Here is a 22,102-nt window from a genome sequence, read left to right as displayed (position 1 = left end):
GCCGCGCCCCGCCCCGCCCCATTTCACCCTGCCCCGCCGTCGCGGCGCGCGCGGATGCCGTTACCCACCCGCTCCACCCCCCCCTCTCCGGCCGCGCTCCCCGCCGCCGCCCGCCCCGCGCTCCTATGGCGCTGAAGCGGATACAGAAAGTGAGTGGGGCCGGGGTGGGTGGGAAGGTCCCTCCGCCCGGGAGGGGGTGGGGGTGGCGGCGGCGGCGGCGGGCCCGCGGCTCGGCGGGAGCCGTCGGCCCTCCTTGTCTCCGCCCGGGGCCCGCCCTCCGTCGGGCTGCCGCTGCTCTCGGGGGTCGCCTGAGGGGGCGGAGGGGCCCAGGCCGGTGCGGGGCGCGGCGCGGCTGTGCCGGTGGGAGCGGGCGTGAGGCGGAGAAAAGGCGGGTCTTGGGCTCCGTGCGGCTGCGGGACTCTCCGCCGTCCTGAAGGCCCCCCCCGCCCCAGTCAGCGCTTTAAACTGCCGTTCGCAGACCGCCTGAGGCGTTTCCCGCGGCCGTGTGACTGAAGGACTGGGTGAAAGGCGAAACGGTGTTACGGGGTTATCTTTAGCAGAGGTGTAAGTAGCGTATCTGTTGCCAAAATACCGTGCTCCCGCCCTGCGCGGCTCCGTTCGCTCCGTGCTAGCCCAGGGTTGCTGTTTGGGGGTTGGTTGTTGTGTTTCGTTTTTTTTTCCACATTAGGAAGTGCTGTCAGCCCATTCGTATGATCTCTGCAAGTATCCCAGTTGTAGAGGTTTTCTTGGATTATAGCTGTAGACGGCCGGTTTTTAAGCGAGGAGTGAATTTCTAGATTCCTGGGGTTTGGCAAGAGCCAACTGGTCATCCTACAGTACAGACAACAACAACAAAAAAAGGGTTATGGATGGTAAACATAAAAGTTGAATTAACCTTAGTGCATTGGCCGTGTTATAGAACACATGGTGGTTTGTTGCTGTTGACGCACCATGTTTAGTTGGTGTTTGTGCTGTCCTCGTTTAGTGACTGTGCTGTATTTTCTTGTTCTGAATTACCTTTTTGCTATTGGAAAACATTTGATATTACAGCAATAGAATTGTATAATGAGCAGCTAACCTTGCAGCAAGCAGGTTTGAGATACCCTACAATAGGTATGAAGTTAGTTTTACAGATGTCTACCAGAAGCTGGTAGTTAGGTCTCATGCTACAAATCTGATTATGTCTTTACAGGTAATTAGGGAAGATTTTTGTTATGATGATCATATCACATATTTGTTATGAATGTTGCATTTGAACATTATATCAAATATTAATAAAATACTACAGTGATTTTTCTGTAGCAGTGAGTTTTGTCATGCCTCTACATGTTACGGAAATGCTTTGTGTTTTCTTGGATTTTTAATTTCCTACCTTTTCTTTGAGTATCTCCTTACCTATGTGTTTCTATGAAAAGGATTATTCTGAATACCTTTTCTTTCCTCTTGCTCGGTTTCATGCTGCTAAGGTGAACAAAAACCAAGTGGAAAGTCTGGTAGTCTAGTATTTTTGAGATGGAGTGGTAGTTTGTGGGCTTCCAAATGAGGTCCTGCTAGAATAGGATTGTTCTCTGTGTTTTACTCTTATCACATTTCCCGGGTAACTTTTCTTTCTGCTTTAGAGACTTCCATATGTATTGAAAAGCCATTTTTTTTTTAGCGTGGCATTTAAAAACTTTTTGTTTGCTAGGTGTGAAATTACGGGTAGACTATTTATACAAAAGTATCATTCCTCCTGTTAGCCTTATTAGATTCTGTTTCTACTCTGAAAATTAAGAAATGCTTACCAGGATGCTGACTTCAAGGTAGTATAAGATTTCCTGATTAATAACTTCCGTCTGAAACACGAAAAAGATATTGGGGAATGACCTACCAGAAGAGTTGAGGTTAGATTCAGAACTGGTTACCTCTTGCTTCTAGATTGCTGCAGAAATGACTATTGCTGGCTTGCTTTGTTTTGTTAACCACCCTCATCACTATCTCCTGCCTTTCCAGGGTAAGAAAAAAATGCTACAAGAGGGACTTGGCCAGGAGTCTGCCTCCACAGCAGTAGAAGAGAAAAGTGGCAAGGAAATAGGATTGTTTCAGGGGGAAAGTTAAAATGAAGTAGAAAAGCTTGAAAAGACAAACTATCTTGATGTCACAGTAATATGTAGAGCTTTTCTGAAAACAAAGAAATGTATTTGTATGACTTCAGACTGGCTCTAAAGGTTGGTAGTGGTGTTGTATCTCAAGGGTAGGAACGCATTAGATCTGGAGTAGAGGAAATGCCGTAAGGACTTCATGGTCTCATAAAGTGCCTAGAGCAACTCTTTGGAGAACAAAGCGCTGTCAGAAAACCCAATGGTATTACTTGGGAGTTTGTCAGTCTAGACATACTGTCTCAAATTAAGCTTGTGTCGTTCAGAATTGTGCGCTAACGCAGCTGAGGGATTTTGATGGCAAGTTTGAGTGTTTGTTCGCAATAATTTTGATAATATGTGTGTTTAGGATGAGAGTGCGTACAGAAGAAGCAAAGCGGAGATATGAAGAAATGTTAGTAAGCATTTTTTTGTCTCATACTGGTTGGGACTCTAATTTCTAAATAGTATTGCCATTGTGATCTGTGTGCTTTCATCTTGTCTGTCATGAATCTGCCTTGGGGGACTCCGCAAAAGAGGACAGCCTGCAGACTTCAAGACTATACACTAATAATGGAAAGATGTGTTGTGCTTGGGAGCTTTCTTAAAATACAAGCAACTGAATAATGAATGAACAAGCTGATCATTGTCATGAAAGTGCTGAGGGTGGAAGAGCAGTGAGGACATGAAGCCCTGTGGTGCAAGCGCATCTGTCAGTGCCTCCTCCATGAGAAATTCATCTCAGAGTTCTTGAAAGGATGGGGGATTCTTATTCATCTTAAGATGAGGAGCCTGTATTAGTTTACCTTGTCAGTGCTTTACTCTGGCATAGCAGGAAAAAGATGCTGTCAAAAACTTTAGGCTGTGCTCTGTGTGTGAGGTAAAATAAACGTTCCTTGGGGCTGCAGTTGCTTCTCTGTAGTCTGTGATACATCAGCGTCAGAATAATGCACGTTTTTGTGGGCACTCTAAACTCCAAATGTTGCAAATTATGAAAATGAAACAAATAGTGTAGGTTTTAGTTGGGAAGTGATATTCTGCAAAGCAGCCTTTATTGTTACCGCCTCTGGAAATTGAGACACCGTGGCTTTTGTGCGAAGTAGAAAATAATTTAGGCTGTCAGGTTATGTAAGTTAGTCTGTAGGTCAGTTCTGCCCGTCTGCCCTGTGCGGAACCATTTTTCTGAGACTCTTGTTCCAAATCCTTTGTTTACATGTCTAATTGCAAGTCTGCTGTCCTGTCAGCTCAGTATAACAGTTGAGGAGACTGTCTTCATCATAAATCTTATACTTCTGGGTGCTCCTCTAGTGTTAACAAGGGGCTGATGTTATTCTTGTTAATGGCTCAGGCTATTCTGAAATGCGTACAAACCCAGTATTTACTTTTGTTATAGGCATTAAAAAAACAGATTTAGAAGAGATTTTGAAACCAGTGACAAACTATTTTCTGACACGTTTGAAGACTGGTTTAAAAATAGCTGTTGGGTTTTATCTTGTTGGTGCACAGTGCTTGATTGTTTTTCTCCCACAACTCAAAGAATAGAAGCATTCAAACATTTAGATATGTCAGTGAACTTTATGTCTGTTTGTTTCAGTATGTGTTTTGTATATGGGTAGACTAACAGGATATAAAGACTGGAATATTTATGTTGAAAGTAACTTTTGTTACTGTAAATTGAATCAAGTAAATAAAACTACCAATATTTGTGGTTTAGGTTTTGGCTTTAAACTGTTCAGTCACATGCTGTATTTGGATAGTAATAAACATATGAAGGAAATTTCTTTTTTGGATTAATAATATAAAATTCTTTAATTTGCTTTCAAAACATCAGCTGTGATATCCCAGCAATATTTTTTGGCATTAAAACAGTGTATAAAATAGAATATATACTTTATTATGAAAACTTAACTTTATATTGAGAAATGTTATGATAAATATTTGCTTTGCATTTACCAAATTTATGAAGAACAGAGAATCCTTTAACTAGTCTAAGTATAATCACTGATGGTTTTTTTGACAGATGGTTCCAAACATTAATATAATAGCAGCAGTGTATGCATGGAGTTGGTAGGAAGCGAGTCTGTGGTCTTTGTGCAAGAAATGAAGACCATAACGGGCAAATACAAACCCCGTATTTTAAATAACAGTGTGGAAAAGAGCTCTCGTTGTGGCTTTGTGTTGCTTAGAGTATTAAAATAGCTTTTAGTGATGCTGCCTGCAGTTTATTTTGGTCTTCTGATAGTCTGCAATCTTTTTTATTCTGACTTTTTTTTTTAAACTGAAAAAAGGGAGATATTTTTAGGGCTTTTTTTTTTTGTTACTATTCATGCCCATAGACATTGAGTGTCCATGAGTACTATCCTGAGAATATTTGTCTCCTTGCTATCAAAGTATCCTTTACAAGCTTGTTCCAGTAGCTTTTTAGGAGAGAAGCCTGACTGCTAATGAAGCATGTAACTGTTAAACTGGCCTTCCAGTCTTCACCAACTTCATACTTTTACGAAATACATCTTGTGTTATACTTTGACAAAGAGTACTAGTCTGCACATTCAGAAATACTTCCAGCATTTATAGCCTACCATAGTCTGTGTTTTACATCTGTTAAACTTGACTTTTCAATTTTTGCCTCATGCTGCCCACAGAGTTATTTATTCAGTGTGTGGTGCTACAAAAGGTGATAATTTGGAGGCTTTGCTGTGTCCATCTCCAGTAATTGTCATTTAGCTAATATTCCTTTATTAGCTACGCCTGGTTACGGATCCTTCCTTTTGTGCTCTGCTGCTGTGCTGTAGTTTCAAACAGGAGAAATAGTTTGCTGTAGTGCCTGTTCACTGCAACCAGTTAGAGGTATGGAATTACCGGTCTTCTATTCTACTCTGTAATATTTTCTATGTTTGAGAGGATTAGAAGATTTATTTCTACCGCTGTCCTCAGCTTAGCTGTTTTCTCTGTACATGTTTCTCCTGGCTGTGTTGGGATCGTCTGGCTCTTGATAGGTGCTTTTGTGCTGTGACATTCACCAGTGTTTGAAATAACTGATACTTCTGTTAGCATCTCTTGCAGATGAAATTTTGGGTTTGTATATTCTCGTAAAAGACATTGCACCGGTGTACGCTGTAATTTGTAGTGTTGACTTTCTCTTTTGAAACTGAATCTGCACTGCTTTGAGTTATAGATCATAGGTCAAATTCTTGCACCAGCATTTTCTATACCAGTAACTAAAAATATTGGTGTAGGCAAGGCCTTGAAGTAACTAGACCTGCATCATGCAGCTACATAGTGATAATGCATAAAACATGGACAAAACTGCTGGAACCAATTAACTTAAAATTAAAGGAAAATCTTTAGTGTTGACTGTGGAATGCCTTACATGCAGTTCTCTTGCGCTTCTCCATGAGGTTTCAGCACATTGTGCTTTGTAATTCTTCAGCCTTGTTTCTTGACGCAGCAAGGTTTTGGGCTTCTTGCGAAGAACATCTTTGCTGGTTCTTGTAGAGAATTCTTGTATTCAACACCTCATTCTTTTGCAAATATGTAAAGTCATGAAGCAGTTTTTCTACATCTACTTACTCTAGACAATCATCACAACTGTTCTGCAGTGTTCTGCTCTGGACACTGGCAAGTCAGTCTGACTCACAGGCGACATTCTGACTGTCTCCTTGCACCATTTCAAAAGATGTAGTGAAGCTTGAAGCCTAAATCTTACAGCTCTCCAGATAATTTTGCTTCAAATATGAAGCTTAAATGGCATAATTAACAGTATAAAGCTGAATAGTTCTTTGTTTTTATCACAGCTTAATCTGAGCTTCTGTATGTAAAGGTTCAAAACGTTAACGCTGTCAAACTTGATTTACAAAGTTTGATCGTGTAACCATTTGCACTTCTAAAACACATTAGCTTCAATACATTATTTCTTATGATTGGAAAATGACTTGAATTTGCTCTGTCAGAATGTTGAAGTTGGGTTTCGCTTTGTTTCCCAGCTGCGGAAGCTCTCTGAATGTATTGTTGCTTCCATTCAGTGAAGTTTGTTGAAGAGAGCCTTTTCTTCACCATTATTAGGGAAATATTAATAACAGGAATTGCTAGTTCTGTGCCTCATCAAGGTGTGATTAAAACCATGTTTTGTTTTGTTTTGTTTTTTTATCATGGACAAATTTCAGTCCTTTTAGCCTGAACAAATTGAAAGTGTATACCTGAGGAGCCTTCCCCAGTTCCTCCCAATTCTGAAGTGCATGTGTACATATGAATGAAAACCAATTTGTGTGGTCTTGAGGTATGTAAAGATCTTGAGAAAAGCATCTAACAAACGAGTGTACCATTATAGACTTGTGACTCCAAAATTAAGTGGTTGCCTAGCAGTTTGCATATGCTTAAAGGGATGTTTGCATGTATTTTGGAGACTTTCTGAGGAGTTAAGCTACGTATTTTTCCTTTCGTTGCCTTTAATTTAGTAATAAGCCATGACTGCTATAAAACATGTGATTTCTAGGCTTTGAGTTCTCTGTTTCACCTAACGATCTCATGTAGCTGGCTCTTTTTTTTTTTGTGGTGAACAAGACAATCTCTTGTTGGGTTAGATCTTGAGTTGCAAATTAGAGTATACAGTGGCTGTAACTGCTCTGCTGCTGGTAATGCTTGTTACAACTCTCGTGACTGCTGGAAATTTGAGACTTGTTGACTCCCTTCGTGTACTGGCAAGGACTTGGCTTTGCATAGATTACTGGTTCTCTGTGTCACTCCCTTAGTGAAATTTGAATCCTCCGATTAAAAGGGAACTGCACTTTTAAAGGGTTTTGCTGTTGCCTTTATTAGTAAAGTCTTAGCCTGGAGTGGTGTTTCTGGACCAGCATACAATTTCACCTACAGAAAACACTAGTTGGCAACCTGAGATATTTCAGTATATATCAAATAACTGTCTCATTTTAAATTCCAAAGATTGTTAGGATTGACTTCAGAGCAAATAGTAGTATTACCACTCTATTATCTGGCTGAATATAGGTAGGTTGTAGTGTCTGTCTTTGAATTCAGGGCCAAGAGTGGACCTGTAAGAAGTGTGCCTGAATTTAAGTGCCAGGTCCGTGGTAAAGTGGGTCCTTCAAAGAGAGAACTCTGAGTTGAAATGTTTACTGGATGTTGTAAAAGGATAAATATATTGCAGTAGTTAGGAAGTGCAGAGTTTTAACCCTTCAAATTGTTGGACACCCTTCAAATTGTATGTAAGGGCTGATCATGCTATGTACACAAATTTTATGCCTGGATTAAACTTAGTTCCAATTTAAACCTTGATTTTTTGGAAGTAGTTGTCTTGACTAATGATTTTTGGGTAGAAATATTTTCACTGTTACTCCTTACACTAAAATCAAGGAGCTATTTGGAGACCTGCTTATGTCTATTGTTTGCTTAAATGTGTATGTATTGAGTAATTACTTGACTGACTTACAACGAGTGGCTTAGCACACATCTTTTAGCATGTTTCAATGAAAATATTTGTGCATAATTGTTAAACTTATTGTAGCACAGTTCCTATCAGCTAAGAATTGGCAAGAAGTTTTTTCTTGTTAGTACAGTAAAACTTCAGACATCAAAAGTGGTATATTAAATTAAACAAGGAAATCAACCGACATTAATGCCTGGCTTGTTTTGCCTTTGATATAGTGATGATAAATCAGATGAAAAGCTGAGCTGGTTTTGTGTAATTAAATAATAATTTTAAATTATTTGGGACTGTATGGACTTCTGTAAGAGAAATAAATCAGTTGACCTGCAAGAGCTTCTCTGAATGCTTCTCTTAAATTTTAACTTTTTTGGGGCTTTTAATAGTCCTTTTATATATCATATAAATTTTTTGGAGGAAAAAAAATAATGCAGGGAATTAAGTCAAGGTATGTTAAGTAAGGTGTAGAGCTAATAGTTTTTCTTTCTTTTCTAGTTTACTTAGGAACCTTTGTTATCTTTATATGTCATCTCTAGACAGACTGCAAGCATTTTATGAGCTAGTTTAACTCCACTATTGTACATAGATAAGGCCAATACAAGAAGCTTTTGTGAAATCAAAAGCTAAAGGAACAATCAGATTAGTAGATAAACTTCTAATTTAAGTGTTGGATTTACAGAGAAATGAAGAAACCCTTCATTTTTTAATTTTTTTCTGTGTCTACTTCAGTATATCTAGCTCATTATGAACTTGGCTATAGCTCTTAAATACTTTCAGATATTAATTTATAGCACAGTGTTGTCTTTAGCTGCAGACCTGCCCGGCAAAAAAAACCTTTTCAGTATCAATGGACATTTCAAGTGATGATTTCTTTAAAAATACCACAGGTCAATTTAATAAAATCTGTTTGTGTTCTCACTGTTGAAGTGAGGCTGCTGAGTGGAGTGTATTTCCATGTAGATGTCTTTCAAATATTTGTGTGTTTCTTACAGGAACTAAGTGATCTGCAGCGAGACCCACCAGCCCACTGTTCTGCTGGACCTGTTGGAGATGACTGTAAGCTTGTTGTAGCCTGTTGTTACAGTTGACCTTTTTTTGGTTAAGAAAAAGTTTGGAAAATCTCTAATTGCTGTATCTTTTTTACTTTCAGTGTTTCATTGGCAAGCAACAATTATGGGACCTGTAAGTATATAATTTGTGCCCCTCAGAAAGTAGACCTCATTTCCCTTTTTGTTACGGAAGGATTCGTTTGGGTTTCTGTAAACATGGCAGTCAAATTCAGCTGTGCTGTGTACAGAATAAAGATTTAGGGTGATACTGTTGTTCCTGGTAGTCTGGTACTAGTTTCTTTCTGTAACTGTTCAAAAATCTGTCCTCTTCATGAAGTTAGGCATGCTTAATCAATTAGCCGCAATGTTTGAATTGGTGATGGGGGCTGCACAGTGAAAAGCTTACTTTTCAAAGATTATCATTTCCGTTCTGGAAGATCAATCCGTCTGAAAGGGGGAAGAGTGGGTGTAATCCGATGTTGAAGTTGGTAACTGTGAACAAGAGTGATGGTGCACAGGGTGGTTTGGGGGCTTTTAGATAGAGGTTATTTGATGGCTGTGATGTGGCTCTGGCAAAAACAGATGGCTTCTGCAAACTGGAGGCTGGCAGTTGTGGGTACTTTTGGTTTCTGTGAGAGAAAGGCCTGCTTTCCTTGGGTTGAGGGAGATCTCCAGAGACCCCATTTATGACTCTTGTCAAGGAAATTATGTAAGAAAGGACAATAAAGCTTGAGAATAGAAAGTTTTAAAGGAAAACTGAAAAGGATTTCAGCATAAAGAATGAAGAACAGCATGACCTGAGGGAAGTGGTGTTTATTAATATCATGGTAAGGAGTTTGTATTCCTAGCAGTTTTGTTTTAGACTTAGTAATTTGGAAAGAAGAGTTTCTGGTTCAGATGTTGAGCTGAACCACTGTGTGAGCTGAAATTCTGAGACAATACTTAATCCATTAAGATGCAGCATCACGTGGTGGAGAAAAGTGGAATTGTGACTGCTTTGAGGCTATTTGTGCATTTTCAGCACAGCTGCTCTGAGAGATCAGTTGCTAATTTGTCAGTGGTATGCTGGAGTACGTTGTCCAATTTGTCAATAGCCCAGCGGCAACTGAAATGACTGTGGCAGTTTTTTCTGTAGGATATTAATGCTTTTGCTATTTTTCTTTCTGTGATATTTCACAAAGTCATTCTGACCCTTTCCCTTCTGTGCTGCTTAAAGGTGAATGGCAAACCAGCAAAGAAGTTAAGAGTTACCAAAAGCTTATGTGCTGATTGCCACCAGTGTCTCTGTCCTGAATGACTCTGATGACCTGAGTAAGGGAAATACTAGCACATAAATCCCAACTTAAATTCCATTTTTTTTCTTTGAGCTTGCAATTCACCTTCCATATTCTGTACTGGAAAATACTTTTCTTCACTTCAGATTCTTCAGATGTCTCTAGTTAAAGACAAGAATGAACATCTCTTGTCAACCTTTCTCAGCAATATCTGCCAATAAGAAAAGAACACAGTCAGCACGTTAATCCTTTGCCTTGATAATATAAGGAGATAGGGATGCACACCCTGTGTGTTTCCTGATGGCCTGAGGGAAGCATGGGACTGAAGCTTACCTTCAGAATTCACTTCCTATATATGGAAGTAGGGTAACCTCTTTTCCTGCCTATGGGCATCATCAATTTGTTTTACGTACCTTACAAAGCATACTGTGACTTCACTTTGCCTTCTGTCTGACACAGAACTTGTCTCATCTTCAGCTTATTTTGACAAATCCATTTAGTATGCATGCAAGCAGTCCTTTCAAACCTAATTGGAAGTACAGCGGCAATCTCTTCTGATGTTACCTAATGCTGACTTCTTAGCAATACTATATATAACCTGCCTTACATTGCAACACTGTCTGCATTTTGAGTGTGTAAGATGACATGCCTTAGTGGACCATTTGTGAATTGACCTCTTGTATTCTTCTTTAAAGCGGTAATTTTTGCTCAATTCCAAAGTAAGCATTGTATTTAAAAAACAGTCTGCCTTTGCTTCCATAAGAAAACCCAAAAACTTGATCTTCTGCAGCTTTGCTGGGATTGAGTTCCTATGTTGCTGTTTTAAACTTGATGAGTAACAGAAAAGGTTTTCTTCTCCTTGCCTTAATCAGAAATGGCAGCAGTGCTCTCAATCATTTAGTGCTGAGACTTTTCCCCTCACTTTTCTAGTTAATGAAAATTAAAGCTTTCCTCAACAGATGACTGCAACAAAGTTATTTCTGTCTGTTAACTGTGTGCAACCTGGACGTAAACCTGTGCACATGTTCTCTAACAAAATGCATGTTCACAGATTTGTGCAGGTCACAAAGATGTTGTGTGTTTTAAAACTCCCTGATGTCATCATGATCACCTGAGTTATGTTGGAAAATCCTACTCTTTGCATCTGCAAAGAGAAACCACTTCTTAAGGTAAGTATATTTGTAGCTTAAGGATGGAGGAGGATCAGAGCAGCTGTGGTGTTGCACGGAGACAGGATTTGGAAGACCTGCTCTGGGTTTTGTATTTATTCCCCTTGGTGTGGTGGAGCTGATGGATCAGCACTTTTTTATAACTCTACCAGTCAAACACTGCTCCCTCCCTTTCTCTCCCCAAGAAGGGCAGCACTCAGTAGCCGCGTTACGCTACTGCAGTAGTAGCCATGGTTGGCTCTACTGTAGCTCTGCGCGCCAGTGGGAGGGTACAGTTCCCTCGGTGCCTTCCCAGTACACAGCCCATAGTGGGCTGTGGCCCATAGCATGGGCTGTGTACTGGGGAGAAAATGGATTTTCTAAGATACTCATAGCTTTGGGAGGTTATCTGCATTCAGAAGGGAAGCTCCAAAATAACTGAAATATATTCATATGTTTTGTTTCTTTTCTTTTTTTCCCCAGCCTGACAGTGCATATCAAGGGGGAGTCTTTTTTCTCACAGTACATTTTCCAACAGACTATCCTTTCAAACCACCAAAGGTAAGTTGTTTCTTTCAGAACTTAGCAATTTTTTGGTTAAAGCTTTGTTTCTCTGTCTTACCTCTTTGAGGCTTAATTTTGGAAGTTAAAACCAGAAAGACCAGCAATATAGGACACATGTTCATGGGGGATGAACAGATAAGACCGTACAATAGCTTGTGTTGGCAGATCTAATATAACTGGAACTGAAGGGACAATGTTAATGGTTCCAAATGTAATAAACAGAACTTGATGTTACTTGTTTTTTATTTATTTTTCTAATTCCAGATTGCTTTTACAACAAAAATATACCACCCAAACATAAACAGTAATGGGAGTATCTGTCTTGATATCCTGAGATCGCAATGGTCACCAGCTCTGACTGTATCTAAAGGTAAACTCACAGATTTGCTAATGGATTTATGAAATTGCGTATACTGCCATGGCACTTCTTTGTGTTTTACTGCATTGTCTAAAAGTGGCAGTGGGAACTCATTTATCTTGCATGTTACAGAAGTGGCAAATTCTATTGGAATTCTTGTTACAATCCCAGATCTTGCATATTTTATTTGGAGTGTCACATTACAGAAAATATTACGTGCATGGTGAAGAAATGTTCTAAAACAAGTCGACTAAGATAATAAATGTCCAATTAGCCTGAAATGCAACTTCTGTATTATAGCTGACTGTGCATGCAGAACTGAGGAGAAACTGGTGAAGAGAGGTTCAAAATCAAATTAATTTGGATGTAAATGGAAAACCCTGGTACTGACGTGTGTGGGCTTACCTGATTGCTTTTTGATGGCTCTTTGGGTTGCCTGAGCATCCTTGTGTGGGCTAAGGTCTTAATTACACTTTATTTTAAAATGAGATAAATTGTTCTGGTTTGCATTCCTCAAAGATGAATATTTTAAAAGGTAGCTGCTTTCGAAGTTGTCAGTAAAAGACTTATTAAAATATTCTAGTCCTGTAGTTAAACTTTCTGGAGTTGAACACTGCAGATTTTTGGAGCATTGAGGTTACAGTTGAGCAGTTCTTTTGTTGTAATCATTTTGCCTTACTTCAAAAGCAGGTTAAAATGTGGGTGCTATTATTGTTTTTTCTCGCCCATCTTCAAAATCCTTAGGCACACTCTTAGTCATATTACGGAAAGTTCTCGTGTGACTCAAAATGTTAAACAGTATCACATCTTGCTTATGTGCTTGAGAGTTCTCTAAACCATGTGTCTTTTTTTAGAACAGTGTCATTGCATTTGGTGTACAAGCAAGTTAAAAATTGTTAGTCTTTGTCCAATGGAAATTGCTCTGTGCAAGCCCAATTGCTATATCTCCTTGGAAAAGCAACTTCTGCTTATGCGTAAACAACCCTGTGCAGTAACCTCACAAGCTAAACAAAATCTAAGTATAATACTTCCCTGATGTAATTGCTGAAGACATGAATTACTATTGTGTGTAGTTGGTATTAACTTTCCACAGAAATTGGTTGATTGGTTTATTACTGAGAAAAAAATTTCTTGTTTCTAGTTATTCAGAAGGTATTTAGCAAATGAGAGTTGGCGCTTACACCATGTTTAACAGTTGGCATTTACAACTGAAAACTCTTTAAGTTTTTAAATCTTCAGTGCTTTTCTGTCTCTTTACTTGTTGAGTGTTCCTTCAGTTATAAAGAGGAGCAGTCTGCTGCTCCTATATGCTCCGATTTGACGTGCTTTTTATATTCTTGCACATTATATATTTCATAAACTGGAAATTGGCTTAGTGGTTTGTGGAAGTTTCTCCTTTATAGTTCTGGTTTTACTGAATCAAAGGATTACAACGTACTGATAGCACCCCTGATTGGTGTGACCAAGTATTCTAACCTGATTTTCTAATATTACTGGTGTGTTTGGCACTTAATAAAGTGAAATATGTCAGTATGAAGCATTCAAACTTACTACAGCTGAAAATAGGTGTTAGTCTGGGCTCTTTTGTAACAAGACAAAGCAAGGAAAAAAAATTCTATTCTGCATCAGATTCTCATTGTAGCATCAAATTCCCTCTCACTACGTGTTTAGAATTGTTTAACTGCGTACCCTTGGCTGTTAGCTCTGAGTCTAAAAATAAAAATTTTCTGAAAAGTATGGACAGACAATGTTAGGAAAATCACATATCCTTGGTTCAATACCAGAAAATTAATATGGAGTTATAAATTAATACCTACATGGGGTACTGATGAAGTATTTTCCCAAAATGGCAGTCACGCCTCTATCAAATTAAGTGAAATATTCATATAAAGGAAATAACTCTCAGCACAGAAGTAGAGAAGGATATGTACAAAAAGAGTATTGCATAGCAGTGTAATATTAACAATATTAATTATCTTAAATAATTGTAGACGGAAGAGTTCAGTTTGATCAAATATTTATAGAGAACTATGGAGTCTGTAGTTTAACATTCATAGGTTAAAACGTGGGAGAGAGTTCATTATAAAAGGTACAGATCCATGGGTTGCAAGTTCTCTAGGCTAGTATCAGGTGTTGTTTGCTTAGGACCTAGGAAAGTGGTGCTGTATAAACATTTCTGAGCATAACTGCTATGTGAAAGCTTAATACTAATATGCATTCTCTTTCCAATCTACCCCTCCACCACCCTTCTTCAGTGTGCTGGAATATATTAAAGGATTATAGAAATAAAGCAAACTAACTTGTTTAATCTAGTGTCTCTTTTATTTAGTTTTATTGTCCATATGCTCCTTACTTTGTGATCCTAATCCAGATGATCCATTAGTACCGGATATTGCACAAATCTACAAGTCAGACAAGGAAAAGTGAGTATAACATATACATATTTGTGTGTGTGGTACTTGCAGATGATTATCTGTTACGCACCTTCTATCTTAACTTTTAAAGATACACTTTTCATAGACTTCTACAGGATTAGACTTTTAAATCTTGAAAATATCAGTCAGTGGAATGGCAAGGAAACTATAGGTATACACGGCTCTTGGATACCGACTGGGTTTTTTTGTACTTAGTTGCATAAAACCTTCACACTTTTGTGTTGTGTGTTTATATTAATTGCATGAAAAATCATTTCCCAAATATGAATTACTTGTTGCTACTGTGATCCTCTGGTTGTAAAACCTGTGCCTTTAGTAAGATATTAGGTATGATCAATAAACGTGTTTTTGACACAATTTTGTAAACATAGGATAGGCTAATATTCAGCTCTGTCTAGTGCTAAGAACCATTGTTATGTTTACTGCAGTTTGCAGCATCTTACAGAGAAAAAGAACCTTTTTTACTTTCTGGACGAGCTGTAGAATTTGCAGGAAGTTTCTGATCTTGGGTAGGTAACATGGACAGCATGTAACTGAAGCATTACAGGCTTCTGGACCAAACCTAATTTTGATTTGAGGAGTTTTAACTCTAAAAGAACTATACTGGCTGAAACATCTATGCTGGGGTCTTTTACTTACAGTGCGGAGCGACCTGGATTTCCTAAAGTTCAGTTTTAAGGCTTGCTGACTCCTTGTTGTACATCACTCTGAAGGAGGGTTTTGAAATACTGTCTTATAACTACATACATGGATGAACCCTCACAGTACCAGATAACAGGATTTAGAGGTCACTAGCAAGCCCGGTGCTCGGCATAGCAAAGTTTGGGTTTTTTTCCTAGAGCGGTACCTCTCTAGAGTGACTCCTTTTGCCACTCAAACTTTGAATAGTGAAATTTATGGATATCTAAGCAGTGATGCATTGATTTCTTAAGACTTTCTTGCAGTTGTGGCTGGCAGGAAGCTCAGGCCCTTTATTCCACAGATTAGACTGCATGATTTCCAAAGGACTCCATGGAGGAAATAATACCTGTGTGAGATTTTTCCATCTTTGCTGCTTTCTGCTGATGTATCAGCTACCTGCTTCTCCTGGACTTACAAACTTTAAAAACTTTATGCATGGGAAAGATTACAGAATCAGTAATCCAGGAAGGAAATATTTTGTTTACCACTGTGAGATTCTGTTGAACTGTGCTGCTATAGGTGTTTTGAGCACGGGCCAGGATGTAGTCTGCAGTCTATCAGCATGCCCTGAGCTGCCCTCTGTAACAGGGTTTTAGCACCTGTGGATTTTCTAGGTGTGTGTGGTATTAAGAAAGACTGAAACACAAGATCAATTTAGGATAATAACAAGGAGTAGGATCTCTAAGATTTTCCAAATACATCCCGTCCTAATTTGCCAAGAATGGAATAATCCTTCCGCAAAATGAATCTGTTGCAAATTTTCTAGTGGCCTTGACAATGAATTAAATAATCATAGCTGTGCAGCGCATTCATAGACAGCCTAACCACCGCTGTTTCTCTGACTACTTCTTCAAGCTGCAGAGAAGGTTATGGATTTAGTTTGGGGCAGGCTTTTTATCCTTGGTACTGAAGCTGCTTTTTGGTAACCTTGTTGTTAACTATTTTAATTGTTAGACTTTTTGCTTGAGATTCTATGGAATTTTTGTGATATCCAAGAATTTTTCACTTTCTGGTAAACTGACTGAGAAACTGCCTGGCTAAATAGAGAACTTTTGCTGGACCTCAGGAAAAAAAGGAAAGTTTACATTCTCTGGAAAAGGGGGTTGGCAACTTATGAGGACTATCAAGATATAACAAAGCTATGTAGGGGGAAAATGAGAAGGGCCAAAGCTCAATCAGAACTCAGCTTGGCCACTGCAGTTAGAGACAATAAGAAGAGATTCTTTGAGTATATCAATAGAAAAGGAAGACTAGGGAAAATGTAGGCCCACTGGTGAATGAGACAGGTGCCCTAGTGGTGGAAGACACAGAGAAGGCAGAGTTACTGAATGCCTTCTTTTCTTCGGTCTTCACTGCTAAAGCTGTCCCTCATGAATCCCATACTCTGAAGGCAAAGGGGAAGGTCTGGAGGGAGGAAGATTTTCCCTCATTTGAGGAGGACCGTGTCAGAGACCACTTGGCCAAGCTGGACATTCACAAGTCCATGGGCCCTGATGGTATGCATCTGCGAGTGCTGAGAGAGCTGGCGGATGTTCTTGCTAGACCACTCTCCATCGTCTTTGAACGGTCATGGAGAACAGGAGAGGTGCCTGAGGACTGGAGGAAGGCTGACATCACTCCAATCTTCAGAAAAGGCAAGAAGGAAGACCCAGGGAACTACAGACCAGTTAGTCTCACCTCTGTCCCTGGGAAGGTAATGGAGCGACTCATTCTGGATGTCATCTCCAAACACGTTGAGGAACAGGAAGTTATTGGAAGTGGTCAACATGGATTTACCAAGGGTAAATCATGCTTGACCAATCTGATAGCTTTCTATGATGTTATAACTGGTTGGCTGGATGAGGGGAGAGTCGTGGATGTCATCTACCTTGACTTTAGCAAGGCTTTTGACACTGTCTCCCATGACATCCTCATTAGGAAGCTGAGGAAGTGTGGGCTAGATGAGGTGACAGTGAGGTGGATTGAGAGTTGGCTGCGGGACAGAACTCAGAGGGTCGTGATCAGTGGCACAGAGTCTAGTTGGAGGCCTGTAACCAGTGGTGTCCCCCAGGGGTCAATACTCAGTCCAATTTTGTTTAATATATTCATTAATGACCTGGGCGAGGGGACAGGGTGTATCCTCAGCAAGTTTGCTGATGATACCAAACTGGATGGGGTGGCTGACACCCCAGAGGGCCGTGCTGCCATCCAGCGTGACCTGGACAGGCTGGAGAGCTGGGCAGAGAAGAACCTAATGAGGTTCAACAAAAGCAAGTGCAAGGTCCTTCACCTGGGGAGGAAGAATGCTAGGCACCAGTACAGGTTAGGGGCGGACCTGCTGGGAAGCAGCTCGGAGGAGAAGGATCTGGGGGTCGTGGTAGACAGTAAATTATCCATGGCCCAGCAATGTGCCCTTGTCGCCAAAAAGGCCAATGGAATCCTGGGCTGCATAGGGAAGAGTGTGGCCAGTAGGTCGAGGGAGGTCATTCTCCCCCTCTACTCTGCACTGGTGAGGCCACAACTGGAATACTGTGTCCAGTTTTGGGCTCCCCAGTTCAAGAGGGACAGGGAACTGCTGGAGCGAGTCCAGCGAAGGGCAACTAAGATGATTAAGGGCTTGGAGCATCTCCCTTATGAGGAAAGGCTGAGAGAGCTGGGACTCTTTAGCCTGGAGAAGAGAAGGCTGAGGGGAGACGTTATTATGGCATACAAGTATCTAAAGGGTGGGTTGAAGGAGGATGGAGCCAGGCTCTTTTCAATGGTTCCAAGTGACAGGACGAGGGGTAATGGGCACAAGTTAGAACACAGGAAATTCCGTTCAAATACACGGAAAAACTTTTTTACGGTGAGGGTGACAGAGCACTGGCACAGGCTGCCCAGGGAGGTTGTGGAGTCCCCTTCTCTGGAGATTTTCAAGACCCGCCTGGATGCAGTCCTGAGTAATGTGCTCTAGGCAATCCTGCTTTGGCAGGGGAGTTGGGCTAAATGATCTCTAGAGGTCCCTTCCAACTCTGAAAATTCTGTGATTCTGTGAAACTGCGTGGTACCTATTTTTTAGGACTGAGGCATTGAAGACTTCTTGCAATGCATGCTAATAGCCTGTGGTTCATCACGTATCACAGGTCCATGAAAGTTTGAGCATTGCTCAAAAGTCCTTGAGGACTGGATAGAGAAGGAGTGGTGTAGAAGTTATGTGGAAGCCTCTGGTCCAGTATTTCTCCGTGTAGAGTAAGAATTACTAAAATGGCCTTTTTCTGACAGTTCGATGTCTGATACAGTCAAATCGTATAACCCACTTCTGAAGTGCTTGAACTCTGTGCTTGTACTGCAAAGCAGATAGTGTTCAAGTTGAGGATGTTGTGCCTCAGCTTCTGCCCATTTGTGTCTCAGCAGTTGTCCGTCTGCTTACTTAATAGTGATTTTAGCTATTGTGCCTCCTGTTTTTGAAGGAAGTGAACAAGGGCTATTTCTCTGTCTCCAAAACTTGAGATTTAATCATCGCTGGAGAAAGTGAGAGGTGTAGTCTTGACTGTAGCTTTATCTTCTTATGCTGATCACCTGTTAAATTCTTTTAATCTATGCTTGGATTTAGGAAATGAAAGGTATGGCTGGTTACCCCTGGGCATTTATCTATGGGTATTTTACTGTAAGTAAAAATCTAAAGACTTGAATGGTAGCATATTCTTAAGAACAAAACCAGTCAATACATGAGTTGCTTTGCTGTTCTTAAGAAATGGGTTTAAAAAACTTGTCACCGTTTTCTCTGAAGGACCTGGGAGAAAGTTAATCTAATCTGAAAAGTGAAATGTAATAAATGTGAGGACCAGAGGGAAAGTTATTGACTCTCTAAGGACGTTTGCTGTTGGGAGTGCTAGTCAGCTTCATATCAGAAGGAAAAGACCCAAGACTTAAAATGCTTTTCAGGAAATTTTCTGTTCAGGTTCTGAAATGCAGAATGGAGAATTAAAAAAAAAAAAAAAAAATTGCTGTGCCTTCTTTCCCCACCTTTTCCAAAACCAGTTAATTATACTGAATTTTATGCAACTAAAATGTGTGAACTTTGTCAGACTGTTAATAGCATACACATTTAGGAATAATTGACAACAAATTCCTGTTAAGGTACAAATAAGGGAACCAGCTGTGAAATGCAAATTAAGTATGCACAATGGTACGCATTTTAATACAAATCTCTCAGATTAGTTCTAAGTTTAAGTCTAAATACCTTTGACAGGTAGCCTTAGAAACTGAACATACAGTGAGTGTATGTTTCTTGGCTTTTAGACTATTTTAATGTTGTTTGAATCAATGCTAAGAAGTGAAAAGCTCAATAACATCTCTATTAAGTAAATATGTGGTCATTGTCAGTGTATCACTAATAGCTCTTCACTGTTATGCCTTCTTTCCGCACGTACAGATACAACAGATATGCAAGAGAATGGACTCAGAAATATGCAATGTAAACTTGTGAAGACTTTTTCATATACCACAGAGTACTGTAAATTCTAGGGTTTTTTTCAAAATTAGAAGGAAATGGAACACCTGTTTCAATGTATCACGATGCCCCTTGAATTTTTTTTTTTCACCCATGTAAGTGTGTTTCCGGAGCAAGGGAGGACAAACTTCCAAAAATAAACTTATGACTGTGATAAGAATATTTATCCTCTTTATATGCTTTGCAGAAGACATTTATTATGGTTTTTAAGAGTTGGACATCTACATCTTCAGACTACAAGACCCATAATGCAGTTGTAAAGCAACCAAATTATTTTTGCTGGAAAAAGTAGCTGTTTTTATGTGATGAATACTGTATGTGTGTCCTTAAAGTTTGTTGTCTGTTTCATAAGTGTGTTCAAATTTCATTTTGTTAGTTCACTTATATAATTTGTATTTTTTTTTACTGTATAGACTAAGTATTTTATTTACCACGTAAGTCATTTCATTTTAGACTTACTTGCTTGTGCACAGTATTGACAAGATACAACTGCTAGTAATGAAAATAATTGGAATATCCCACCCATTAGGATATTCTAAAGACAGACTGCAGATTTCTTAAAACCTAAAATGATCTTTGCACTGTAATTCTTTGTATGCTGATTATGGAGAAACACTTGTTTTTGATTCTGTTGCATACTTGACTTAATTTTATTGCAATGTGAACTAATTGCACTGCTATGTAGAAAGATACGTAACCGTTTTGTTGCTATTCACAAATGATTTTTGACATGTGGGCAACATAACACTATCACAGACCTTTTACAAATCTAAATGTAGCCTTTTCCATATAAATAAAACGCATTTTCTACTACTTGTCTTGGCTTTTTTTCTTTTAAACCATGCATATCCTTAAAGTGCTTGTTCTAACATTTAAAGAATCAAAATACTAAGCGCGCATGTGTCTTGTAGACAAAAGGGAAAATAAAGCCATGCAGAATGTACTGCTTAGAACTGTGTTGCAATTAATTTTTATGCTAGCTTTAGCCTAATTTATTTAGCATGCTATGCCTGTTGTTTTATATAGGTTTTCAAGTAGCTTAAGGACATGTTACATCTATATCCATTTCTGGAGGAAACATCACGGGTGTTAGAACATCAAACACTTCAGCTACGGCGGTGTGTATGCAATATCAGACTGTTATAGTAAACTTCTTGCACTTGAAGCTAACTTTTTCATTAATCAGCATGTCAGTTGCTTCAGACTATGTATGTGGAAAAACAGTAGTGCTGGAGAGGGGCAGTCTTCTCTTGACGTAGATTAAAAGCAGAAGAATGTTGCTTTCCTACTGCACATTCTTACTGGGTATCTGAAAATAAAAATGTGTGACTAATGTTTTTCTCTGTACCTTGCACATGAAAGAAAAGTGACTTGCAGTTGGGAAATGTGTCATCATAGAATACATTTTTAAGACTACAAAAATATTTGGCTTTTTTTGCTGTATTTGAATGACAAACTGGAATTTGGGATGTGGGCAGGAAGCTGTTATTCCTACCGATGGAATCTTGTTACCTTCATGCTTTCTGACTTACTGACCCTGATGGGGTAAGCTGGTCACGGACGGGGAAGATGTCGCTTCTGTGCTACAGCTTTTGTCTATGATGTACTGATGGCTCTACTGATCTTACACTATCCTTGCTCACTTTAGATTGTAAGCTGAGTAGACGTGGAGGGTTTTGTTATTGACATGAGTGCTTCATTATACTTGAACTGGGACAATGGCGCTGGGAAGGCGAAGCCGTTGTTTATACTTATTGCTGAAATGGTGGGAGGAAACTTTGCCCATCAGTATGTGTTCCCTGAGCTTTTATTATTTTTCTAGATCGGTAGTAATATGTTTGTACTAGGAGTTATTTAAATACGTGTATTGCAATATCTGCATTGGACTGTGTGAAATGGGAAGTTTGACTTGCATTTCACAATACTCTTTCTTTTGGTTTGCTGATACGTATTAGGGATGACTTGAAAACACTTGTATTTCCTCTGCTGTGCGCCGCATGTGTGAGAGTAACTTTCCACCACAGTGCAAGACCAGCAGCATGATGGAGAAAACAAGGACTGATGGCTAGGAGTAAGGCATTCAGCTTACAGCCTATTTATGTACTTTAAAAAAAAAAAAAAAGTGTAACGAACATGCTGTGTTAGAGGTGTGAAGCTGAGTTCAAAAATGGTGTCTGAGGCAAATGCACCATTACTTAAAACTTCGGTCTTGCAAAGGGATGGTCAGATTTCATCTATGGAGATAAACATCTCTGCTTGTACTCATTCAGTGTTCCTCTGTTAATGTTATTTTAAGGGGGGGAAGTTATAGTTGAAAGGTTGTTCCCTCCTCTGGTGTTTTCAGTGATGGGAAAAAACTGCATTATCCACCCATCCTTCCCCCCCCCCCTTCGTTTATTGCATGTGTGCTCTGCCAGTGCCACCTGGGCAGCCATCAGCTTGATGATGAGATGAAATAGGTGAAATGAGTTCTTTTTGGCTGGGGCTCATTATCATCTCTGTCATTGGTGTTTTTCCTCTGTATTCTTTTCTCCCTCTGCCCTCCCGCAATAAACGTGGCACAAATCC

At 39.6% G+C, this 22,102-nt stretch overlaps 1 protein-coding gene across 3 annotated transcripts; it reads left to right on the top strand.

Annotated features, from left to right (window-relative positions):
- Window positions 1–48: 48 nt before the first annotated feature.
- UBE2D1 (ubiquitin conjugating enzyme E2 D1) lies at window positions 49–22,102 on the top strand. 3 transcript variants are annotated; one of them, XM_082486640.1, is made up of 7 exons: window positions 49–149; window positions 8,547–8,610; window positions 8,705–8,736; window positions 11,509–11,586; window positions 11,854–11,959; window positions 14,319–14,370; window positions 19,457–22,102. In XM_082486640.1, exons 1-7 carry the CDS (start codon window positions 126–128, stop codon window positions 19,500–19,502), a joined length of 402 nt encoding a protein of 133 aa, XP_082342766.1. In that variant the 5' UTR covers window positions 49–125; the 3' UTR covers window positions 19,503–22,102. The 3 variants fall into 3 exon arrangements, with proteins under 3 accessions (XP_082342766.1, XP_082342765.1, XP_082342767.1); XM_082486639.1 differs by having other exon boundaries at window positions 14,277–14,370; XM_082486641.1 differs by lacking the exon at window positions 49–149 and adding an exon at window positions 10,929–11,046 and having other exon boundaries at window positions 8,579–8,610; window positions 14,277–14,370.

Source organism: Vanellus vanellus, assembly GCF_965231255.1.
Source record: "Vanellus vanellus genome assembly, chromosome: 7".
In the NCBI taxonomy this organism is placed as follows: Eukaryota; Metazoa; Chordata; class Aves; order Charadriiformes; family Charadriidae; genus Vanellus; species Vanellus vanellus.
The sequence above is the reverse complement of the archived record's forward strand: the minus strand, read 5'-3'. Positions and strand labels throughout refer to the sequence as shown.

What these genes read in the sequence shown, in the direction of transcription:
- UBE2D1 (XM_082486639.1), top strand. Translation starts at nt 126, where the DNA reads ATGGCGCTGAAGCGGATACAGAAA. An exon ending in ATCCTTTCAAACCACCAAAG is followed by an intron (nt 11,587 to 11,853) that starts GTAAGTTGTTTC and finishes TTCTAATTCCAG; the next exon opens with ATTGCTTTTACAACAAAAAT. An exon ending in AGCTCTGACTGTATCTAAAG is followed by an intron (nt 11,960 to 14,276) that starts GTAAACTCACAG and finishes TCTTTTATTTAG; the next exon opens with TTTTATTGTCCATATGCTCC.